Source organism: Molossus molossus, unplaced genomic scaffold, assembly GCF_014108415.1.
Source record: "Molossus molossus isolate mMolMol1 unplaced genomic scaffold, mMolMol1.p scaffold_m16_p_6, whole genome shotgun sequence".
NCBI lineage: Eukaryota > Metazoa > Chordata > Mammalia > Chiroptera > Molossidae > Molossus > Molossus molossus.
Genome location: NW_023425399.1, coordinates 11,385,981 through 11,404,877, shown reverse-complemented (window position 1 = coordinate 11,404,877; position 18,897 = coordinate 11,385,981). Strand labels below are relative to the sequence as shown.

The window sequence follows — 18,897 nt, the reverse complement described above, 5'->3', positions numbered from 1 at the left end:
CGCTGTCCCCTCCTGCTGACACCTGGCCAGACCCAGGTACTCAGCCCAGTTCCATTCCTACCTCCTCCAGGACGTCCTTCCAGACCCCTGAGGGACCCCCCAGTCTGGGACCCCAGGGCAGTTAAGTAGGGCGGCACCTTCGTGACCTCACCGGGGGCTGCCTGCCACATAAGATTGCACAGTGCCCTGTACAACTCCAAGAGAGCCACTCCCACGGATGACGACGGGACCTGTGTCAGACTAACTTCCCTGCACGCTCTCCAATGCTCAGCACGGCCGGGCACACAGCGGGCTCAGATGTCATTCGCTGACCACATACAGGGGCTCCAGGGAGGAGGCAGGGCTCCAGAAACATGCCCATCCGCCCAGTAGTAGCCATTCCCTCCACCCCTGACCTCCTCTGGGTCAGCTTCTCCTGCAACCTTTCCCTTTCTGTTCTGTCTGACCTTCTTAAGCAGAAGCCACAGTCAGGGGCTCCCCAACCCCTGCAGCCCCCAAGCCCTTCCAGGGACACCAACCATGCTGCAGCACCCCCTCCCCCATCCTCCGGTCTCCATCCCTGCTCTGCCTCTCTCTACTGGTGTGTTTCCACACTGCCAGGCAGGTCCCTCTGTTTCTCTCAGCTACTCTTGTCCTCTCTACCCACTCGCCCCTCTCGGATCTCTTCCTCATCGTTGGCCTATCCGCATCTCTGTGTCTTTCTCAGTCTTTCTGCTTTTACATTTCATTCACTCACCGCGCATTCAGTGAGTGTCCACTGAGTGCCGGGCGTCGGGCAAGACCCTGAGGATACAGTGGTGAATACAGAGACATGAATCCTTACCCGCATGGAGCTTGTTGTGTCCGGGAGAGAGACGAAATAATTAGAAATCAGGCAAGGTGTTATCAGATCGTGAAGAAGGCTAATGAGGACAAAGAAATGAGGAAAGGGGATATGGAGGGTTGGGGCCAGGGGTTGGGAGTTGGGGAGGGGTTGACATTTTTTAAAGGGTGGTTAGGGGAGGACTCACTGAGAAGGCCTCACTCTTGAGCAGAGACTTGGAGGAAGTGAGAGGACACACTATGGGCACATTAAGGGGAGAACATTCTGGGCGGAGGGATCAGCAGTTGCAAAGGCCCTGAGGCAGAGGTGAGCCTGGTGAAGTGTGGAGCTGTGAGGAGGTCAGTGTGGCCGAGCAGAGTGAACCAGGGGAAGGCGGGGAGTGGGGGTGAGGTCTGAGGAGTTTGCAGTGAGGTCTCATCACTGGGTTGGGGTCACTTGCTCTTTATTCTGAGCCCGAGAGGTGCCTTTGGAGGGCTTTGGGCAGAGGAGGGCTGGGCTCTGGTTTACACTTGCGCAGTTTCAATCTGGCTCCTGTGCAGAATCTAGATTACAGAGGGGTGAGGGCAGAGGCAGGGAGACCAGCAGACAACTGATAATCCAGGCGAGAGAAAGAGGTGGCCTGGCCGCAAGGTAGCTGAGGTAGCCATGGGGGGTGGGGGTGGGGAGGTCAGATTCTGGATCTGTTTTTAAAGTGGAGATGACAGTCTGCTGCGCTTGGGGGGAGGTGTGAAGGACTGCAGGGGAGACGTCACCAACATTTTGGATGGAACAACTGAAAGAAAGGAGTGGGATTTTGTTTTTCTTTTTATGGAGCGACCAGGAGCTCCGTCCCGAACACGAGTTTGCGGTGTCCAGTGGTGATCCGGAAGTTGTGGAGAGGAAGAGGTGGGCAGGACAGTGGACCTGGGGAGTCGGGCCTAGATGGACCGGCTGAGAGCAGGAGGGGGCGCATGCGGGCAGCGGAGGACCCAGCCTGACCCGCTCACCCTGCTGTGTCTGTCTCACTTGGTTCTCCCTCCTTGTCCTGAGTCCCTTGTCTCTGTCCGTCCTCACATCTGCTTCCTTTATCCCAGAACTCCAGCTGTGTCCATCTCTCTCCCCTCCCCCACACCAACTTCTCCCTTCCCTCCCACCCGGGTCCCCTCCCCCGCGCCCGCAGTACGGGCGTGGCGGTGGCTGGACAGCAGGCAGCAGGCGTCGGCCCCGGGCGGGGGTCTCACCGGACGGGCCGGTTGGCGGCGTCGGGGTCCCGCGCAGTCACCACGCCGACCAGGGAGCCCACCTGCGCGTCCTCCTGCACCTCCAGGAGGCCGGAGGGCGGCCGGAACTCGGGGGGCTCGTCCACGTCAGTCACCGCCACGCGCACGATCGCCTGGTCCCGGAACGTGCCCAGGTCAGCGAAGCGGGGGTCCACGAACTTGTTGAGGGCCTCCAGGACCACGGTGTGGACGGGCTGGGACTCGAAGTCCAGGCGCTGGAGGAGGAAGCAGAGGGCTGGTGGGTGGGCTGGGGCGCTGACGGGTCCCAGGCGGGAGGCAGGCCCAGAGCGGGAGGGGCTGGCCCAAGGTCACTGCAGACTCCGACCAACCCCCTGGGTGAAGACAGTGGGGCCTGTAGGACCCGCTCTCCTGGGGACGCACAGCCACTGGGGCTAACAGTATTGACATCCTGACTTTTGCTACTCAGCACAGTATGTGGGGGCATGTCATTAATTTATTAATTTATAGAGCGCTTGCAAGGTGCCAGAGCTTTAAACATATTAACTTATCTAACCTTACAACACCCCTCAGAGGCTTGTATTGTTATCTCAGTCTACACATGAAACCGAGGTCCAGAAATCTGTAACTTGCCGCAGATCACTTAGCAGGGGTTACTGGCAGAGGCGGGATTCGACCCCGGGCGGTGCGGCTCCCATGCCCTGGCCCTTACCCCGCAAGGGGAAGGGCAGTGGGCCTGCTGCTGGCCAGCTGTGTGCTGGGGGCAGTCTGTTTAACCTCTCTCTGGGCCTCAGTTGGGAGGATTAAATGCAATATTCCCTGGTACACAGGCGGCAGCAACTAATGCGCCTTGAGCCCGATAAGCCAGGCTGCCTTAGAGCTTTCGTGGAGATCTGGGTAAACCCACGCTGAGCCTTGCTTCTCATCGGGATGCTAACTGGTGACCCTCTGATGAATGAGCTCCATGGCCGTGTGTTGGCTCTGGCCTCCTAAAGACAATGCCTTACAGCAGGGATTTCCAACCGGTGCCCCGCAAGAATTTTTAAAACATGCAACGCCTGACTATTGAGTCAGGGGCACTGACCTCTTTTCCCTTAGACTGTCACCTAAAAAAGAAATGACAACGGCCAAAACACAACGATGGCCGTCCGGTGTGAAGGAATCAAAATGATGCCTGTTTATTTTTATCGGATCGGCAAAAAATATCACGTTGTTTGGCGTGCGGCTGAATTTCAGTAATTAGTTTATGTGCCACGAGGTGAGAAGGCAGAGGGTACTGCGGTGGGGGGGGCTGCAGGCACCTCAGTTGCACGGGGTCGGGGAGCTATCTGAGTACAAGGGTGACCTTCCTAGAGATCTGTCCTGTGTGTAGGGACCCGCCCTTCCTCTCAGAACTTCCCACCCTCACTTTTTCCAGCAGCAAAAATTGCCACCTCCTTCCTGTTGCCTGAGAAATCAGGATGCAGGGAGGCAGGCAGTGGCCTGGCCAGAGAATGAGCGATGAGTTCTGGAGCCAGGTCATCAATCAGGCAGGGCCCTGCGCCCTGAGCCAGCACCGAGCCAGAGAGGCACCTTAGGTCCAGGGCTGCAGCTGGGGGGGGGGGGGGGGGGGCTGGGCGGGAGGAGAGGAGCAGCACTGGGGCTCAGAGCAAGCAGGTGCTATGCTGAAGTCCCGGGCTGGGGATGGAGCCTGATTCTACTGCTCTGTGATGCTGTGCCTCTCTGGGTCTCCGGTTCCCCATCTGTGAAATGGGCTCATCTGACAGTGAGGATACTCACTGTACAGTGAGATCAGAAGACGGAAAACCACATTTTGCTGAAAAGTGTGGATTCTGGAGACAGACTCAGACTGCCTGGGCCCACATCCCTACTCTGCTCTGCAAGATTCATAACCTTGGCTGCAAATGACTGAACTTCTCAGGGCCTATGAAGAGAGCTGCTGTAGGGATGGAATGAGTTAATACGTGGCAAGCAGGTGAAGGGTGCCTGGCACATTGTAAATACTTTATTATAAGTATCAGCTATCACATTATTATCCTCTGGGAAGTAGATGAGGAAACTGGCGGTTTTCTCTGTGCTCACACCCCCAAGGCCAGCTAGGGAGTGGGTCCTAATGTACCTACTGAGTGAATGAAGGATCATTAGGGGATCATTAGGAGCAGATGTTTCTGTGGGTCTCAGAAGGCAGAGCTCAGGCTGATAGGAACAGATTTAGGGAGACAGATTCTGGCTAAATGGGAGGAGGAAGAGCTGGACAATGACAGGGAGTGAGCATCCTGTCCCTGAAGGTGTATAAAGGTCTACAACCCTCTGAGAGCCAGTGCAGGGGATTCAGACCTCTGCAGGGTTGGAGCGAACAGTCTCAGAGGCCTGCAAACCCTGAGTTGCCGAGCCCATGACCATGTCCTGGAAAATGGATTTTGCTTATTTATTTGACCTCCACCGTCATCCTCTAGGGATCACTGTTTTCACTTTGGGTTTCTGGTTTCTGGGCAAGCCAGGGGGAGAGAAAGGTGGTTCGGCTCAGGAAAGAGAGAACTTTGAGTCACAAGACCTGGGTTCAAATCCCAACTCTACCCCTTCTAGGCGTGACCTTGGGCAAGTCCCTTTACCTCTCTAAGCCCATTTTCTCATGTGGAAAATGCACACAATGGTGTCTTCTTCAGAGGGAAAGGTGAGGATTAAAGGAAATGAAGCAGGTAAAGGTCCGGGTATGTAGTTGAAGTAGCACTTTGCAGTGATTAAAAGCATGGATTCGCCCTGGCCGGTTTGACTCAGCGGTTAGAGCGTTGGCCTGTGGTCCGGAGAGACCCGGGTTCGGTTCCCGCTAAGGGCACGTACCTCGGTTGCAGTTTGTCCCCGGCCCCGGTTGGGGTTGTGCAGGAGGCAGCCATTCGATATGTCCCTTTCACGTCGTTGTTTCTCTCTCTCTCTCTCCCTCCCACTCTATCTGAACAAAAATGGAAAGGTGTCCTCAGGTGAGGATAAAAAAAAAAAAAAAAGCACGGATTCAAATCTGGATTGAATCCTGGCTCTGACAACTAGCTGTGCAACCTTGGACAAATCGCTTAACCTCCCTGTGCCTCATTTTCTCATTTGTAAAATGGATCTTCTGATTTGTAAAACGGGAGTGAAACCATCTGTGTTTTCCCAGGTTGGTCCCAGGTCTCTGTAGACTATCCCTGGGGTGGAGCGGGGTGGGTGTATTTGGCTGTCAGAGGCCTCCTTGGCTCCACCCCCTAGGGCCTGCCCCCCCCATCCCTCCTGGGGCAGCTGTACCTTCTGTACTACAATGATGGCCTCCTGGGTGTCGCTGTCTGTGGTGACCTTGAACACATGGCCGCCGGTGCCACTCTCCTCTTTGAGGTGGTAAGTCATGTCCGTGTTCTCGCCCACGTCTGAGTCCTCGGCCTTCACGCGTCCCACGGCTGTGCCTATGGGGGCCGACTCCTTAATGCTGAACTGGTACATCTCTGTAGGGGATACGGCTGTGAGCAGGGAGGGGGGCAGCTTCCTCCAGCTCTAGGGGAGAAAATGGGGACTCGGATGGGCTCCAGGGAGGGCAATGTCTGCAAGGGGCTCCCGGCCTGTCCAAGACGGTGCTGAGAGAGGTGTATCCTCTGCAGAAATGTGGGAGATAGTACGAAGAGGAGGGTCCTAAACCCGACCCTGGCTTTGTTTACTGATTAATTTGGGAACGTGCCTCCAGTTCTTTGGGCCTCAGTTTCCCCATCTGCCCAGTAAGGGTGAGAGAAGAGAACCATGGTCAAGGCTGAAGTTCTGGAGTCAGTGCTGGCTGTGTAATCCTGAGCCTTGAATCCCTCATCTGTAGAAAGGGAATAACAACAGTGTCTTCCTAACAGCGTTGTTATCATGATTAACTTAGATGACGATGCCCGTAAAACGCTTAGTACACGGCCTAGCGCATGGAAGCTACTCAGTAAATGGAACAAATTGTATTAAAATGGCGGGGCTTTATGCTGCTTCTTCTGTTGACATTGATCCCTTCATTTCTGCTTATTTATTGAGCAGCTATGATGTTCCAAATGCAGTTTGAGGCATTAGGGTTACAGCAAAAAGCAAAACAGACCAACATCCCAGTTCTCACAGTGCTTTCCTCCTAATGGGAAGAGAAAGACACTAAACAATCCCATCAGTGAGACATGCAGATGTCAGACGATGATGGGCACTTTGGAGAAGAACGAAGAAGGGGTTTTAAATAGGGTGATCAAGAAAGGCCTCGCTGAGAAGATGGCATTTTTGCAAAAGGCTGAGCCAAGCAGATATTTGGGAAAGAGCATTCCAGACAGCGGAAGCAGCAGGTGCAAAGGCCCTGAGGTGGGTGCAATGCCTGGCGTGTTTGAAGAATGGCAAGATGACTGTTGTGGCTACAGGGGCGAAGCAGATGGAAGACCAGAAGAAATGCGGTCAGATGGAACGCAACAGCACCCTCCCCTCCTCTCAGAGCTGAGAGTGATTTGCTACATGACGGGCCAGTGTGGATAAAGCAGGGGCTGTGGAGGTGGGCGTTATCTCTTGGGGTCCCCACACAGGTCTGGATTCCCCCTGAGTGGACTGGGTCCCTCTGGTTCATTCTCACACAGTAGCTGGGAGGCTCTGTCTCTGAAACACCGCTGATCACGTCACGTCTCTGCTTTAACCCTCACGTAGCTCCCCACTGCACTTGGGATGGAGTTGTGTGAGCCCCTCGGCTCGCCCTACGAGAAGCTTGCTGCCTGGCTCCCGCTGACATCTGCAGCCTCACCCCTCTACTCTCCACCCCCACTCTAGCCTCAGCCAGGCTGAAGTTCTTGTAATTCCTTAAATATGACTTGCTCTGTCTCACCTCTAGGCATTCCCACTCTGTATTCTCCTCCCTGCCTTTGCCTCGCAATTCCCACTCTCCCTTTAGTCTCACAGAATGTTACCTCCTCCAGGGAACCTCCCAGACCCCCAGGTTCTGCTCCTGTGTGCCTAGGGTCCCCAGGCACATCCCAGTGTAAGGATCACTGCATTTCCCTGTTACTCATTACTCTGTTTATTCTCATTCTCTCTCTCTTGAAAGGTAGGGACCGCATCTCTTATTCATCACGCATTCTCAATGCCTGGCAGAACACCAGGCTGTCACATAAAAGAAATGTGTGAGTGACTAGTGAGTGAATGAATGAAAAGCAGCATGAGTTACCGGTATACACTCACCAGATTAACGCAAATGAAAGAATCTGACAAGGCCAAGCGCTAGTGAGGATGTACTACAATGGACACGTGCATTTCTTCATGGGGGACGGCAGTTTGGCTTTATTTAGTGACGTTGAAGATGAGCCTATCTCGTGAGCCAGCTGTCCCGCTCCTCTGTGCTTGCACTGAGAACTGTGTGCACAGTGGCACTAGAAGACATGCCACAGTGTTCCAGGCAGTCGCCTCCATAACAGCCTCACACAGGCAACATCCCAACTGTCCATCAACAGTCGAATAGCGAAACCATGGACTACTATACAGCAATAAAAATGAAGGGATCACAGCCACAAGGAACAACACAGGATTTCACAAGCATCATTTTGAGAGGCAGAGTAGCAGGACAAACACTCTGTGTGGTACGATTCCATTTAGATGTACAGATGAACTGAAACTGTGTTAGGGGTTGCACACACAGGTGTGCGTTGACCCGGAGGAAAAGCGAGGAGGTGAAGATCACAAGAGCAGACAGATTCTGGCTAATTCTGGAGGAAGAGTGGGAGAGAAGTTACGATCAGGAGAGGACGTGGGGGGGGGGGCTTCTGGGGTCCTGACTGGTGGTTCCAGGAGTGTTTGCTTTACACCGATGGCCTTCGGTTTGTGTGCTGTAGTTCACAATAAAGAAATGCTAGAAATAAATAAAGAACGCAAAAACGAATGGATGAACGAGTTTTCCTGGGGCCCAGTGCCTTTTCTGTCTCACCCCTTCCAGCTCAGATCTGGCAGAGTCTGGCACAACTGGGCAGAAGACTGGGTGACTCCCACCCTCCTCCTTGGTGCTTGGGTTGGGGCAGCGGGCGGTGGGCTGACTTCTGTGCCAGGCTCCCTGGTGACTGCCCACCCTGCTCGTGTCTGGGCTGAGGCGCTAGGCCGAGATGACGCTGCGCTCTGAGCTAAGGGATTGGATTCCCTTATCTCCTGGGGGTCAGTCCCCTGTGGCGGGGCCTAATGTGAGAGCAGCAGACCTTGAGTAATGACTCGACAGATAGGAATCAGCCCAGCTCCCTGCGGCATTTAGTCTCTGCCAGCCTCCGCAGCTTCCCCCCAGCATGGCATAGTAGCATGGCATAGCTCTCGGCCTGAGCCTGGGACAGAGGGGCTAGCTGGGCTGATAGAGAGGTGGGGGACTAGGCCAGATAACCCCCACCATCTGCTGTGCCAGGAGAAAGGCCCCGTAATTCAGAAGTACAGAGTCCTGTCCTCCAGGCTCAGAGGAGGAGGGAGACACCTGTCACTCCAGACCTCAGCTTCTCTGGGCACAATTATGGTGTCCCTTGGCCTGAGTATGGCTGCAGCCTCTTTCTATATCCCGATGTTCGCCCCCCACTCCTTTGCAAGCTTGGGTCAGTGGCAGATCACGTGTGACAATCAGGACAGGGGTGTGTGCACGGGCCATGAGGGGTGGGCTGGGTGGACAGATGGGAATTCACCGTGGGCAGGTGAGGGGTGGGAAGGTAACCGTGTTACTTGGATGCATGGAAAATCAGACAACTTTGGGGCCCTCCTCTGGGGGTAAGTGGCTGGCTTGGATGGGCAGACAGACAGACAGACAGACAGACGGGAGTCCTTTTGGCGGGAAGCCATAGGGAACTTGGGGTCAGGGGATGGCTTGGATGGACTAACAGACAGACAAACGGATGTTGCCCCCTCCTTCTGGGAAGGCCTTACTCACTCTGTGGGAAACGGGGTGGGTTGTCATTAACATCGGTGACCACGATGGTGACAGTTGTGGAGCCCGAGAGGCCGCCCAGCTGGCCCGCCATGTCTGTGGCCTGGATCACCACCTCATAGCGCTCCTGGCTCTCACGGTCCAGGTCGGGCACCGCTGTCCGGATCACGCCTGTGGGCGAGGGAGGGTGAGGCCCGGGATGCCCACATCGGCTGCTAGCTGACATGGAGACCCTCCACAGGCAGAGGCTGGCTCATTCAGGTTCAGGAGGGGAGTGCGGAAGACGCAGTCATGGCCATGGTGCAGGGCTCAGCAGCCCCCCCATGTGCTCATACAGATAGACTCATAAGCTTGCGCAGAACTCACACTCAGTACTCCACACACTCACACACAGTGCTCTATCACACCTACACATGCACACAGCTATCAGACTCATACACACTTTCAAACACAAACACACACACTTATATACAGACACACGAACACGCACCTACTCTCAAACACACATATGCACTCACACACATACTTCCAAAAATACACACATACAAGCATTCTCAAACATACACACTCACACACCACCCAGAAGCAACAGAACGGACTATCTGGTTTACTAAAAAGAGCCATAGGGACTAGAACCGGCCACGTGTGTGACCCTCTCTGGGCAACCCGTCCCACTTTTGGGGCCTCAGTTTCCCCATGTTAGGATGAGCCCTGGTCTTCCCTGAGGGAGCCTGGCCTGTGCCCGATCGCCTCTCTGTCGGTGGCACTTGGCCCAGAGCCAGGCGCGGAGCAGCAGTTTGGCGAGTGCTGAACAGAGTGACCTGGGCTCGCCCCACGCGCGGGTACACTCACTCTGAGTCACCTGGCCTGTACACACACTAGGTATGTCTCACACGCTTCCGTGCTGCACACATAAGCACACTTGTGTGGTCACAGACACTCCTGCACACTAACACACACTCATTCTCACGCACACCCCTCCACGAGTACGTCACCCCCTGGCCCCCAGCCTGGCGGCCGATTCTCTGTCCGGGCACCAGCTAATGGCCGAACAGACGATTCTTCAAGCTGTTAATGGATGCGGGGGTGGAGGGGCACGGGAATGGGGTGACTGCAAGATGAATTCTGCTGAGGGAAGGCTCGTCTCTCTGCCAGTGGGAGATGAGGGTGGAGCGGGGAGTCGATGAGGCATTCAGAGCTGCCCCCCATGACTCGCTCCAACCTGCCGAGCCAGGTGGTGACAGGTGGTACCCAGGGCCTGAGCACCAGGTGGAGTCATGCACCAGCAGCCCCATGATGCGCCCCATAAAACCCAATCTCTGAGTCCTGATGTCCCCAAGTAGCCTCCAGACTCCAATAAAGGCAGTGGAACGGGAGAAGAGGCTGCAGCGTGTGTGTATTTGCATGTGTAGCTGGGGAGCTGGGTGGGGGTGCTCAGGGGGTGGCCCTGCTGTTGTGGAACCACATGGAGAAATGGCATGTGTACTCTATCTAACAAGGGTCACACAGACCCTCTCTTAGTGGCCTTCGAGGCTTCTCTTATAGGCCCCCTCCTGTCCCTTTCTTTGTCGGAACAGGTCTCCCCAAGGACAGGGGAGTCTTGGAAGCAGATTAACTTGGGATCAATCCCGGATCTGCCCATTTTGGGCCATGTGACTTGAGCGAATCCCTTCACCTCTCTGAAACTCAGCATCCTCATCTGTAAAATGGGACCATAATACCTCCCTAAGGAACAAGATTGCTCAAACTCGGCATTATGGACATTTTGGCAGGACAATTCTACCTCCTAAACGCCAGGACCAGCCCCCTCCCCACCAACCCCAACAAAAATGTCTTCAAACATTGTCAAAGAGCCCTGGGGGCAAAATCAGTTGAGAATCACTGGTGCGGAGTTTCATCTCATGAGAATCCCATGTGACAGTGACAGTCACTGACACTGAGGTGCACGTACTCTGTACCTGGCACTGTGCTAAGCACCTAAAGTGAATGGTCTCATTTAATCTTCTCACTACCCTATGAGGAAGGTGCTGTGATTACCCTCATTTTACAGCTGGGGAGATGGAGGCACAGAGAGGCGAAGGACTTGTCCAAGGTCTCCCATGTGGGAGGCGCACAGCCAGGATTCAGGCAGGTGCTCTGCTGGCATGGTGTAAGGAAGGAGGATCCCTGCCTCGCCTGCCTCTATCCCCTGCCCCATCCACCGCCCAGGATAAGGGCAGAGCCAGGCCCCTGACAGAGGGATGCTACTTATGTGGTCCTGTCAGCCCCCGGAATATTCTTGCTCTTCTCCATCTTAATCAGGCAAGCCATTTGTTCCAATCATGCAGCAGGCCCTTCTTGACCTACCCCCCACATTCTGCACCTCGACACTGTGGTTGTGAGGGGCGCCCTTCTAGGGACGGGGCAGGGCCCAGGGTCTGTCAGCCCTGACAGCGGGGGCTGTCCTGGGAAGGTGGGCCTGTTGGGTCCTCTGCCTCTGGCGGGGGGTGGGTAGCAGAGAGGACGAGAGAGACACATGGAGACACAGGTAGAGAAGGGGGAGGAGAGGGACACAGGGAGGGAAGGAGACCTGTAGAGACAGAAAAAGAGAAAGGGGAAGAGGGGAATGGTAAAGCCAGAGAGAAATCACACCCAGGAGGAGACAGTGAGAGGGACAGATCGACAGAGAGACAGAGACCTCGAGAGAAACAAAAAGAAACAGTGGAACAGACGTTCCCACAGACAACAGAGAGGCAGAGGGACAGGAAGGGGAGAAGAAAGGTGGCGGCAGGGAGGAAAGGAGAGGGCAGATGGGCAGATTGGTAGTGGGGGACCCTGAGGGAACCGCGTGGAAAGGCAGGCAGGGGAGCTGACTGGCTGAGCAGTTACTTTGTGCCAAGCTTCGGACGGTCGCTCATCATCTGGGATCTCACCGAAGGCAGAGCGGCTGCTAAGGGGACTTGGGGGTGCTGTGCCTCTATGAGCTTGTTTACAAAAGCTCAGCAACCCCAGCTCCGAGTGGGGGTCGGGGCAGGGGTCTGGCTGAGGGCCACACTGTGGGTGAGGAGCCATGCTCCTGAGGCTGGCCTCCCCGCTGGCCCGGAACTGGGGACCCTGAACTCGTCTGTTTTGGAAACTGGTGACGAAGCCTTGAGTGTATCAGGCGCCATCTCTGGGTGACTGGGAGGTGGGTACGCAGGGGACAGAGTACCTCTGGGCCCTGCCTCAGGGTTTCCCTCGGTTGCGATGGTAACAGCTCCCAGTGAACCACACCTCCCGCAATCCATGCCCCGGGCCATCCCTTCCCACACTGACTCTGGCCTGGGCCATGCCGCTTGCTTTGGCCAATGGGACATCAGCAAGTGTGACAAAAGCAGAGGCTTGATCAGCCCTTGAGCCCTGGGGCCTGACCTCTTGGAACCCCGAGACCACCATGGAAGAGGCCCGGGAAGAAAGGGGCCCAGGAAGGGAGCCCTGGAGGGCCAGGCCCAGCCCTGCCAGCTGACTGTCACCTGTGAGTGACCAACAAACCCACAGAATTATGACAAATAATCAATCAGTGCTGCATTAAGCCACCGCCTTCGGGCCAGTTTGTTCCTTGGCAGTAGATCCGCTGAGAGAGATTGAGTCCGGCCGCTCCTCTCCTGGGCACACTCATGCCGCTGCATCTAACTGGGGGTCAGCGGCGCAAGGCCCCAGACGGCCTCCCGCACGGCTCTGGCTGTCGACCCTGGCTGTCGGCAGGACCTTCTCCACTCCTCCAGCAGGCTGGCTGGCTCCCTTACAGGCCGGCCCAGGACCAGGTTCCTGGACCACTTTCCAGGAGAGAGTGAAAGCTTCGTGACTCTTAAACCCTAATCTGGGAATGCATAGAACATCACCTCTGCTACATCCTATTGGCCAAAGCAGCCACGAGACCCGCCCAGTTTTAAGGGGCGGGAGGTGGGCAAAGTCTCTTAACTCTGAGGCCAGTTGAGGGATGGGAGGAATTAACAAGAAATCTACTCGAATCTACTCCCCACTCCCCATGCTGGGAGAAGCATCCTGGAGGCTAGTGCACTTCCGGGGCGGGGGGGGGGGGGTGGCTAGAGTAAAACTTCCACATCAGCCTGTGAAGGTGTCCTTGCAATCTGGCTCTGCAAATTCATTCACTCATTTAGTGAACCCTTTCTGAGGGCCTACTATGTGCAGGGGCTACAGAGTCAGATACGAGGCAGTACAAAAAGGAGGGACTTTGGAGTCAGACAGACAGGGTTCAAGGCTTCTTTCCACCTTTTGTATGCTGTCTGACCTTGGGCAAATTCTTGAGTCTCTCTGAACCTCAGTTTCCTATTCTGTAAAATGGGGACACCCAGTTGACAGGGCAGTTGGGAGGATGAAATGAGACAAAGCTTCCAGCAGCAGGTCTCACATTTTGGAGATGCCTCGCTGGTCCCCCTCCTCAAGTCTTGGGCTGGGTACCCCATAAATAAGTTCCATGAGGGCAGAGATCCACGCTGGCCTTGCTCATCATCTTATCGATAGGGTCTGGCACATAGTAAATGTTCAATAAACATTTTGACTGCCTGACTTACTCCCACAGACTCTGTCCCACCTCACACAGCCTGGGTGTAGTTGTCTATTTGTTGCTGGCTTCTCTGTTGGAACAGAAGCCCCATGAGGGCAGAAACCAGCCCCAGGATCTGCCACTTAGCAGGTGCTCAGCAAAGGTCAGTTTCATCCCTCCCCAGGAAAACAGGTACCTCTGGCCCACCTGATAATTTTCAGCGACTATCTTGAAGTCTGGGAGCCAGTCTCTCTCTTCTTACTGGGGTTGCGGTGGGTGGGGCTGGGAATTAGAACCTGGCCATGGCTCCCTGCAGCCTCCTCTCCTATCTTCCCCGGTTCCAGCTGTTGTCCTCGCCACCCCTGCTGTCCCCTCCAAATGCCGCAGAAGGGGCCCTGGAGCCCGAGCGATGCCTCATTAGACAGAAAATGCCATCCCTGTTGCCCCGGTGGGGGGCTTGCTGGCAGGCCTGGCCTTTAAAACACACGCGTTAATTTCTCCTCTGGCACTGGGCCTCGTGGCACACCCCCCCCTCCCGTCCCTCACACCTTCCTCTCAGGCCCATTCAGGCTCTGCTCCCTGCTCTCTGCACAGTGAGAACAGACTGTACCTCGCAGCAGCTGCTAAATATAGACCGGCACCGGGAATATTCCTGGCTGGGGAAATGGAGCCGGGCTGGGAAAGGCACCAGGCAGCTCCTGCAGTGGGGCTAACGGCAAGGGGAGGAGAACCATGGTTCTTTCTAGGAGATGTCAACAAAGATCCTTTCTGGCTGAGAAAGTTGAGGGACCCTAAAACTAGGACCCCATTGACACCTTGCCTGGTGCCCACTCCATGGCTTCTTGGGAACTAACTCTTCCTGCCCTTGTAGGCTCCCTGGCTCCCCACTCGCCCCCTTCCTCCAGGCCCTCTGCAGTAGGAGATGCTCTTCCTTGGAACCTGGACGTCCTCCTTACTCTCCTGGAGTCTGACTCTTCATCTGCACCCCCCCCCCCGCCCCCCGCGCCTCCCAGACTCAGTCCCGGCTCTTCCCTTATTTCAAAGTCTTTTCCCTCCCCCTGCTCACCCCCTGAAACCTCCTCAGTCTTCTCCTCCATTTTCTTCTCCTTCCCCTCCCCCTCCTCCTTCTCTTCCTCCTTCCCCTTCTCCCCCCCCCCCCCTTCCCCTTTGTTTCCATTTAGTACCAAGTACTGTACTGAGCTCTTCACACACTCGCTGGCCCCGGGCCTACAAGCTCTCTCCTAGATATGAGTGGCTCCCACCCTCACTTCATGCAGGTCTCTGTGCCCCAAAGTCATCTCCCACAAAGGCCTGTCCTGATTGCTTCATCTTACCCTGTTTTATATTTCTTTCTAGTACTCACTGCTACTCGACATTATGTTGTATGTTTATATGCTTGTGTTCTGTATTCCCAACTTGAATAAAAGCCCCTTGAGGGCAGGCTCTTGGACTTGCCTACTGCAGCATTCCTAAAGATTAGAACAGAGCCGGGCACATAGTAGGCACTCAATAACGAGTTGTTGAACGAGCCCGGCTGGTGTGGCTCTGTGGATTGAGCATTGTCCCATGGACTGAGAGGTCCCGGTTCGATTCCCTGTCAGGGCACATGCCTGGGTTGTGGGCTCAATTCCCAGTAGGGGGTGTGCAGGAGGCAGCCAATCGATGTTTCTCTCTCCCTTCCTCTCTCTCTAAAAATAAAGACATTAAAAAAAAAAAGAGGAGTTGATGAATGAATGAATGAACTCTCCCATTGAATCCTCACAACAGTCATGAGAAACTGGTATTCTTATCCCTCTGTGGACATGGGGAAACCAGAGTTTATAGAGCCCCAGCCATTCTTGGAGGTTCAAGTCCATGTTTCAGACAACCTGTTAGATGTTCTAGATGGTTCTTTCCTCCTCTTCTCTCATCTTAAAGCCAATATGGTTAAAATTGAGGTAATTAGCTCTGCACCAGATCACAGGACAGCTCCTAGTTTTCTTACTCCACATTCCTCCTGTTTCTGTAGAGAAAGTCCCTACCCATCCCTGGCCCCAAAGTTAGGAACTCCCGGGTTCCTCCCTCCCTCCAGTCTCTTATATTTCCTAGACCTCCAAGGGTTGCCCTTCTCAGGGTCTCACTTAGCCCTCAGACCCCTCCTCAGCAACTCAGCTAGCCCTCACAACCAATTCTACATCATCTCTGGACCCCTAACCAGAAGAAGCAGGTTAAAGAGTCTGAGTGGATGCCAAGAAGGGGCACAGGCTTTGGGTTTTGTCCTTTGGGACTCTCTGCTGGGCACCCCAGGCTCCTGGGTCTCCCTGAATTCAATCGCTGTCTCTGAGCCATGCTATGCAGCAGTAGCCCGAGGGATCTCGTTAGAATGAAAACCTGAGCATGTCGCTTCCCTGCTTCAAAGTCATCAATGAACCCACAGTGTTGGTGAGGAGGAAGGGAACCGAGCTCCCTTGTATGTGGCTCTCAGGAGTGCAGTTTGGTACATGTTAACATCATCTATCCAGAGCCCAAATAAATGCACATGCTCTTTGACCCAGCTTCTCCACTTCCTGAAAATTATCCTGTGGATATAACCACACATGCACAAAAATGATGTATGTATGGGGTTATTCACTGTAGCATTGTTCGTTGTAGCAAAAGATTGGAAAGAGCGTAAGTCCATCAATAGGGGACTGGTGAAACAAATCTTTGTGTATACACAACAGCTGTTAAATAAAAGAATGAGAAAGCTCTTTATATACTGATATGGAATAATCCTCAAGATGTATTGGTAAGCAAAAAAGGCAAGCAGTGTGTACAGTATGTTATAGCTACCATTTGTGTAAAAAAAAAAATAAAACAAATCCATGTACTTATTTTCTTGTACATGTATAGAATAGCTCCGGAAAGATACACAAGAAAATTACATTGGTTGCCTTGGAGACGCAGACTGGATGGCTGGGGGACTGGAAGGGGTAAAGAATTTCCACTAAATACCCATTCGGACTTTTTGAATTTTGAACCTTGATATATATTTTCTACTTAAAAAATAACTTAGTTTTCAAATGAATGAGTCCAAGATCTTGTAGGATATACACCCCCAGTGGCTTCCTTTGGGGCTGCAATTACTGGGGCTGGTGGTAGGATGCTCACTCTTTCTTTCTTCTTTCCTTTCTTTCTTTCTTTTAAACCTTTCTTTAATGTTTGAATGTTCTCTAAAATGGATTAGTTTTGCAAGAAGAAAAATAAAGATATTTTGTGTAAGAAAATGCAATTATAACAGTGCTTATGGACTGGACTCCTCAATCCCTCTCCAAACAAAACAAAACAAACACAAACAAAAACCCAAAATGCAAATCCATCAAACACTCCTCCCTTCTCCGTATCCCTGAGAATAAAGTCCTAGCTCTCCAACCTGGCTTACACTGGGCACCTCAGGCCCCTACCAGTCTCTCCACATCACTTCTCCACATGCCCCCTTCTCCAGTCCTGAGTTGCTTACAATTCCCCTCGTGCCTCAGGCTGTTCTCTTCCTCTGAGTTTTGCCTGCACCGTGCCCTCTGCCTGGAATGCCCTTCTCTGAATCTCCGGCTGGCCAAGATCTTCTTATCCTTTGGAGATGCTGCTACTGCCTCCGAGAACCTCGCATCTTAAATCTCAATTGCCCATGCCTGTGCCCTGCCCCCACCTGACTATGAGCCCCAGGACAGCATTTGTCCCCTCCTATCCCAGGGGCGGTGACAGCGCCAACTCTGGAACTGGCAGCCACTCCTAGCTGTGTGACCTCCAGTGAGCCACTTCGCTTCTCTGAGCCTTGGTCTCCTCCTGTCCTCCCTGCCACTCTCGCCAGGCCCCTCAGAGACTTACCCGGGCTCTGGCCTCAGAGTGAAGTGGGGCACGGTGAGTGGGGGTGCTGCACCCCCACTTTGGTGGTGTTGGGGAAGGGTAAATAAGCAAAGACTCCTCTCTTCCCTAACAGTCTGTTTCTGTCTTTCCGTCAGATCCTCAACGACTGCCCTTTGAACAGAGCTTTCCTGACTGCGGGAGAGGTGCCCTTCACCAGGCGACCCCCCCAAGCGACACTTACGACGCGTCTGCCTCAGTTTAGCTCCAAGGACAAGGGGCTGCTTCGTTCAGACCTCTGACGTCCTTTGGGGCGCCCATGGTGGCCGCCTCCTGCCTTTGTTTCTCTGCGAGTCTTGCAGGTGCCCCCACCCCATTCTTTGTTTCTCAGTCCTTCCCTCTTCCTTTCTCGCTGCCCCACCCTCTCCTCGACCCTTGGTCTCCTGGAGCTGGCAAAACGCTTCCGTGTCCTCTGCCTACTCCCAGTGCCCCGTGGTTAGAAAGCTGGGAGGAGATGTCTCTGCTGTGGTCCTCCGCCCCCTTGCGTCACTCCTGTGGCTCCGCCAGGCCCCGCCCCGTGCGGCCCCGCCCCTTTAGCCCGGCCCCGCCCCTCACCGGTCTTGGGGTCCACCGTGAAGTGGTGCTCTCCATCCAGTAAGCTGTACACCAGCCGAGCGCTGCTGCCATACGTCGGGTCATCTGCATCCGAGGCCATCACCTGCATCACCGATGTGCCTGGGCCCGGGGGACCAAGCAACACAGGGGTCACCTGGGGCTGCTGAGCCTGTCCTCCCCACCCCCCTACCCCTAAGGAAGCTGTGAGAGGAGACGCAGGCTGGAGGTCATTGAAGGCAGTTCCTTCGCAGTCCCCATGCTGGCACTGAGTCCCCACCTGCCTCCTGCCCGGGGGCCTTCGTAGTGCCCGACACAGGCATGAACGTGGAGTCAAGTCTCCGTCCCCTGGCTCCCAGCTGTAGGACTCTGGCAATGGAAGGCAGCCTCAGTCTCCTCTTCAGCAAAATGGGGAAAATCCTAGTCCTTGGTTCATGAGGAAATGCCTTCTAAACTCCCAGTGCAGAAGGGGCTCAGAGCCGCCTCTCAGTGGGTGGCGCTCATGGTCATTGTCACCAGGTAAGGTCATGACTGTCAGAGTTAGAGCTAAGACTGGAAACCAGGCACCTTATTCCCAAAGCAGAGGTCTTTCTATCCACGCCGGCCCCTCCGGATTTCTCAAGGAAATTCTGCCTGCTTCCTCTGCACACCCCTCACCCCCTCACTTCCCTCAGCCCCGTCCTGCTTTAGGATGGGGGAGTCGGGAATGAGGGGGCAGCCCAGAAGGACCACCAAATTCACTGGGGCTCAGCCAGTGTCCCTTGTCCCTGGGGAAGGAGAATGGCAGTGCCCAGCTTCCCCTTTGGGAAGGTAGTTGGCTGTCGCCCTGGTGCCCTCCTTGCCTCTCCCCACCCCTGCCCAGATGGTCCCCGCCCCCAGACACACACACTTCTCATGCTCTGCACGTAGGCTGCAGGGGAGAGTATAAATTGGATAAAAGTCCATCAAACAGTGGCAATTAAGTTATTGATTTTCGACGCTGCCTCATTAAACTGGG

General features: G+C 54.6%; 1 protein-coding gene across 1 annotated transcript in view; it reads right to left on the bottom strand.

Annotated features, from left to right (window-relative positions):
- The window catches only part of CDH22 (cadherin 22), a 68,595-nt gene that overhangs the window by 27,554 nt on the left and 22,144 nt on the right, over window positions 1-18,897 (bottom strand). Inside the window, exons 3-6 of the mRNA XM_036245158.1 lie at window positions 17,904-18,023; window positions 8,948-9,115; window positions 5,320-5,513; window positions 2,044-2,297 (exon numbers count right to left, since the gene is read on the bottom strand). Of these exons, the coding sequence (XP_036101051.1) occupies window positions 2,044-2,297; window positions 5,320-5,513; window positions 8,948-9,115; window positions 17,904-18,023 (736 nt within the window). The remainder of the gene's footprint in view (window positions 1-2,043; window positions 2,298-5,319; window positions 5,514-8,947; window positions 9,116-17,903; window positions 18,024-18,897) is intronic.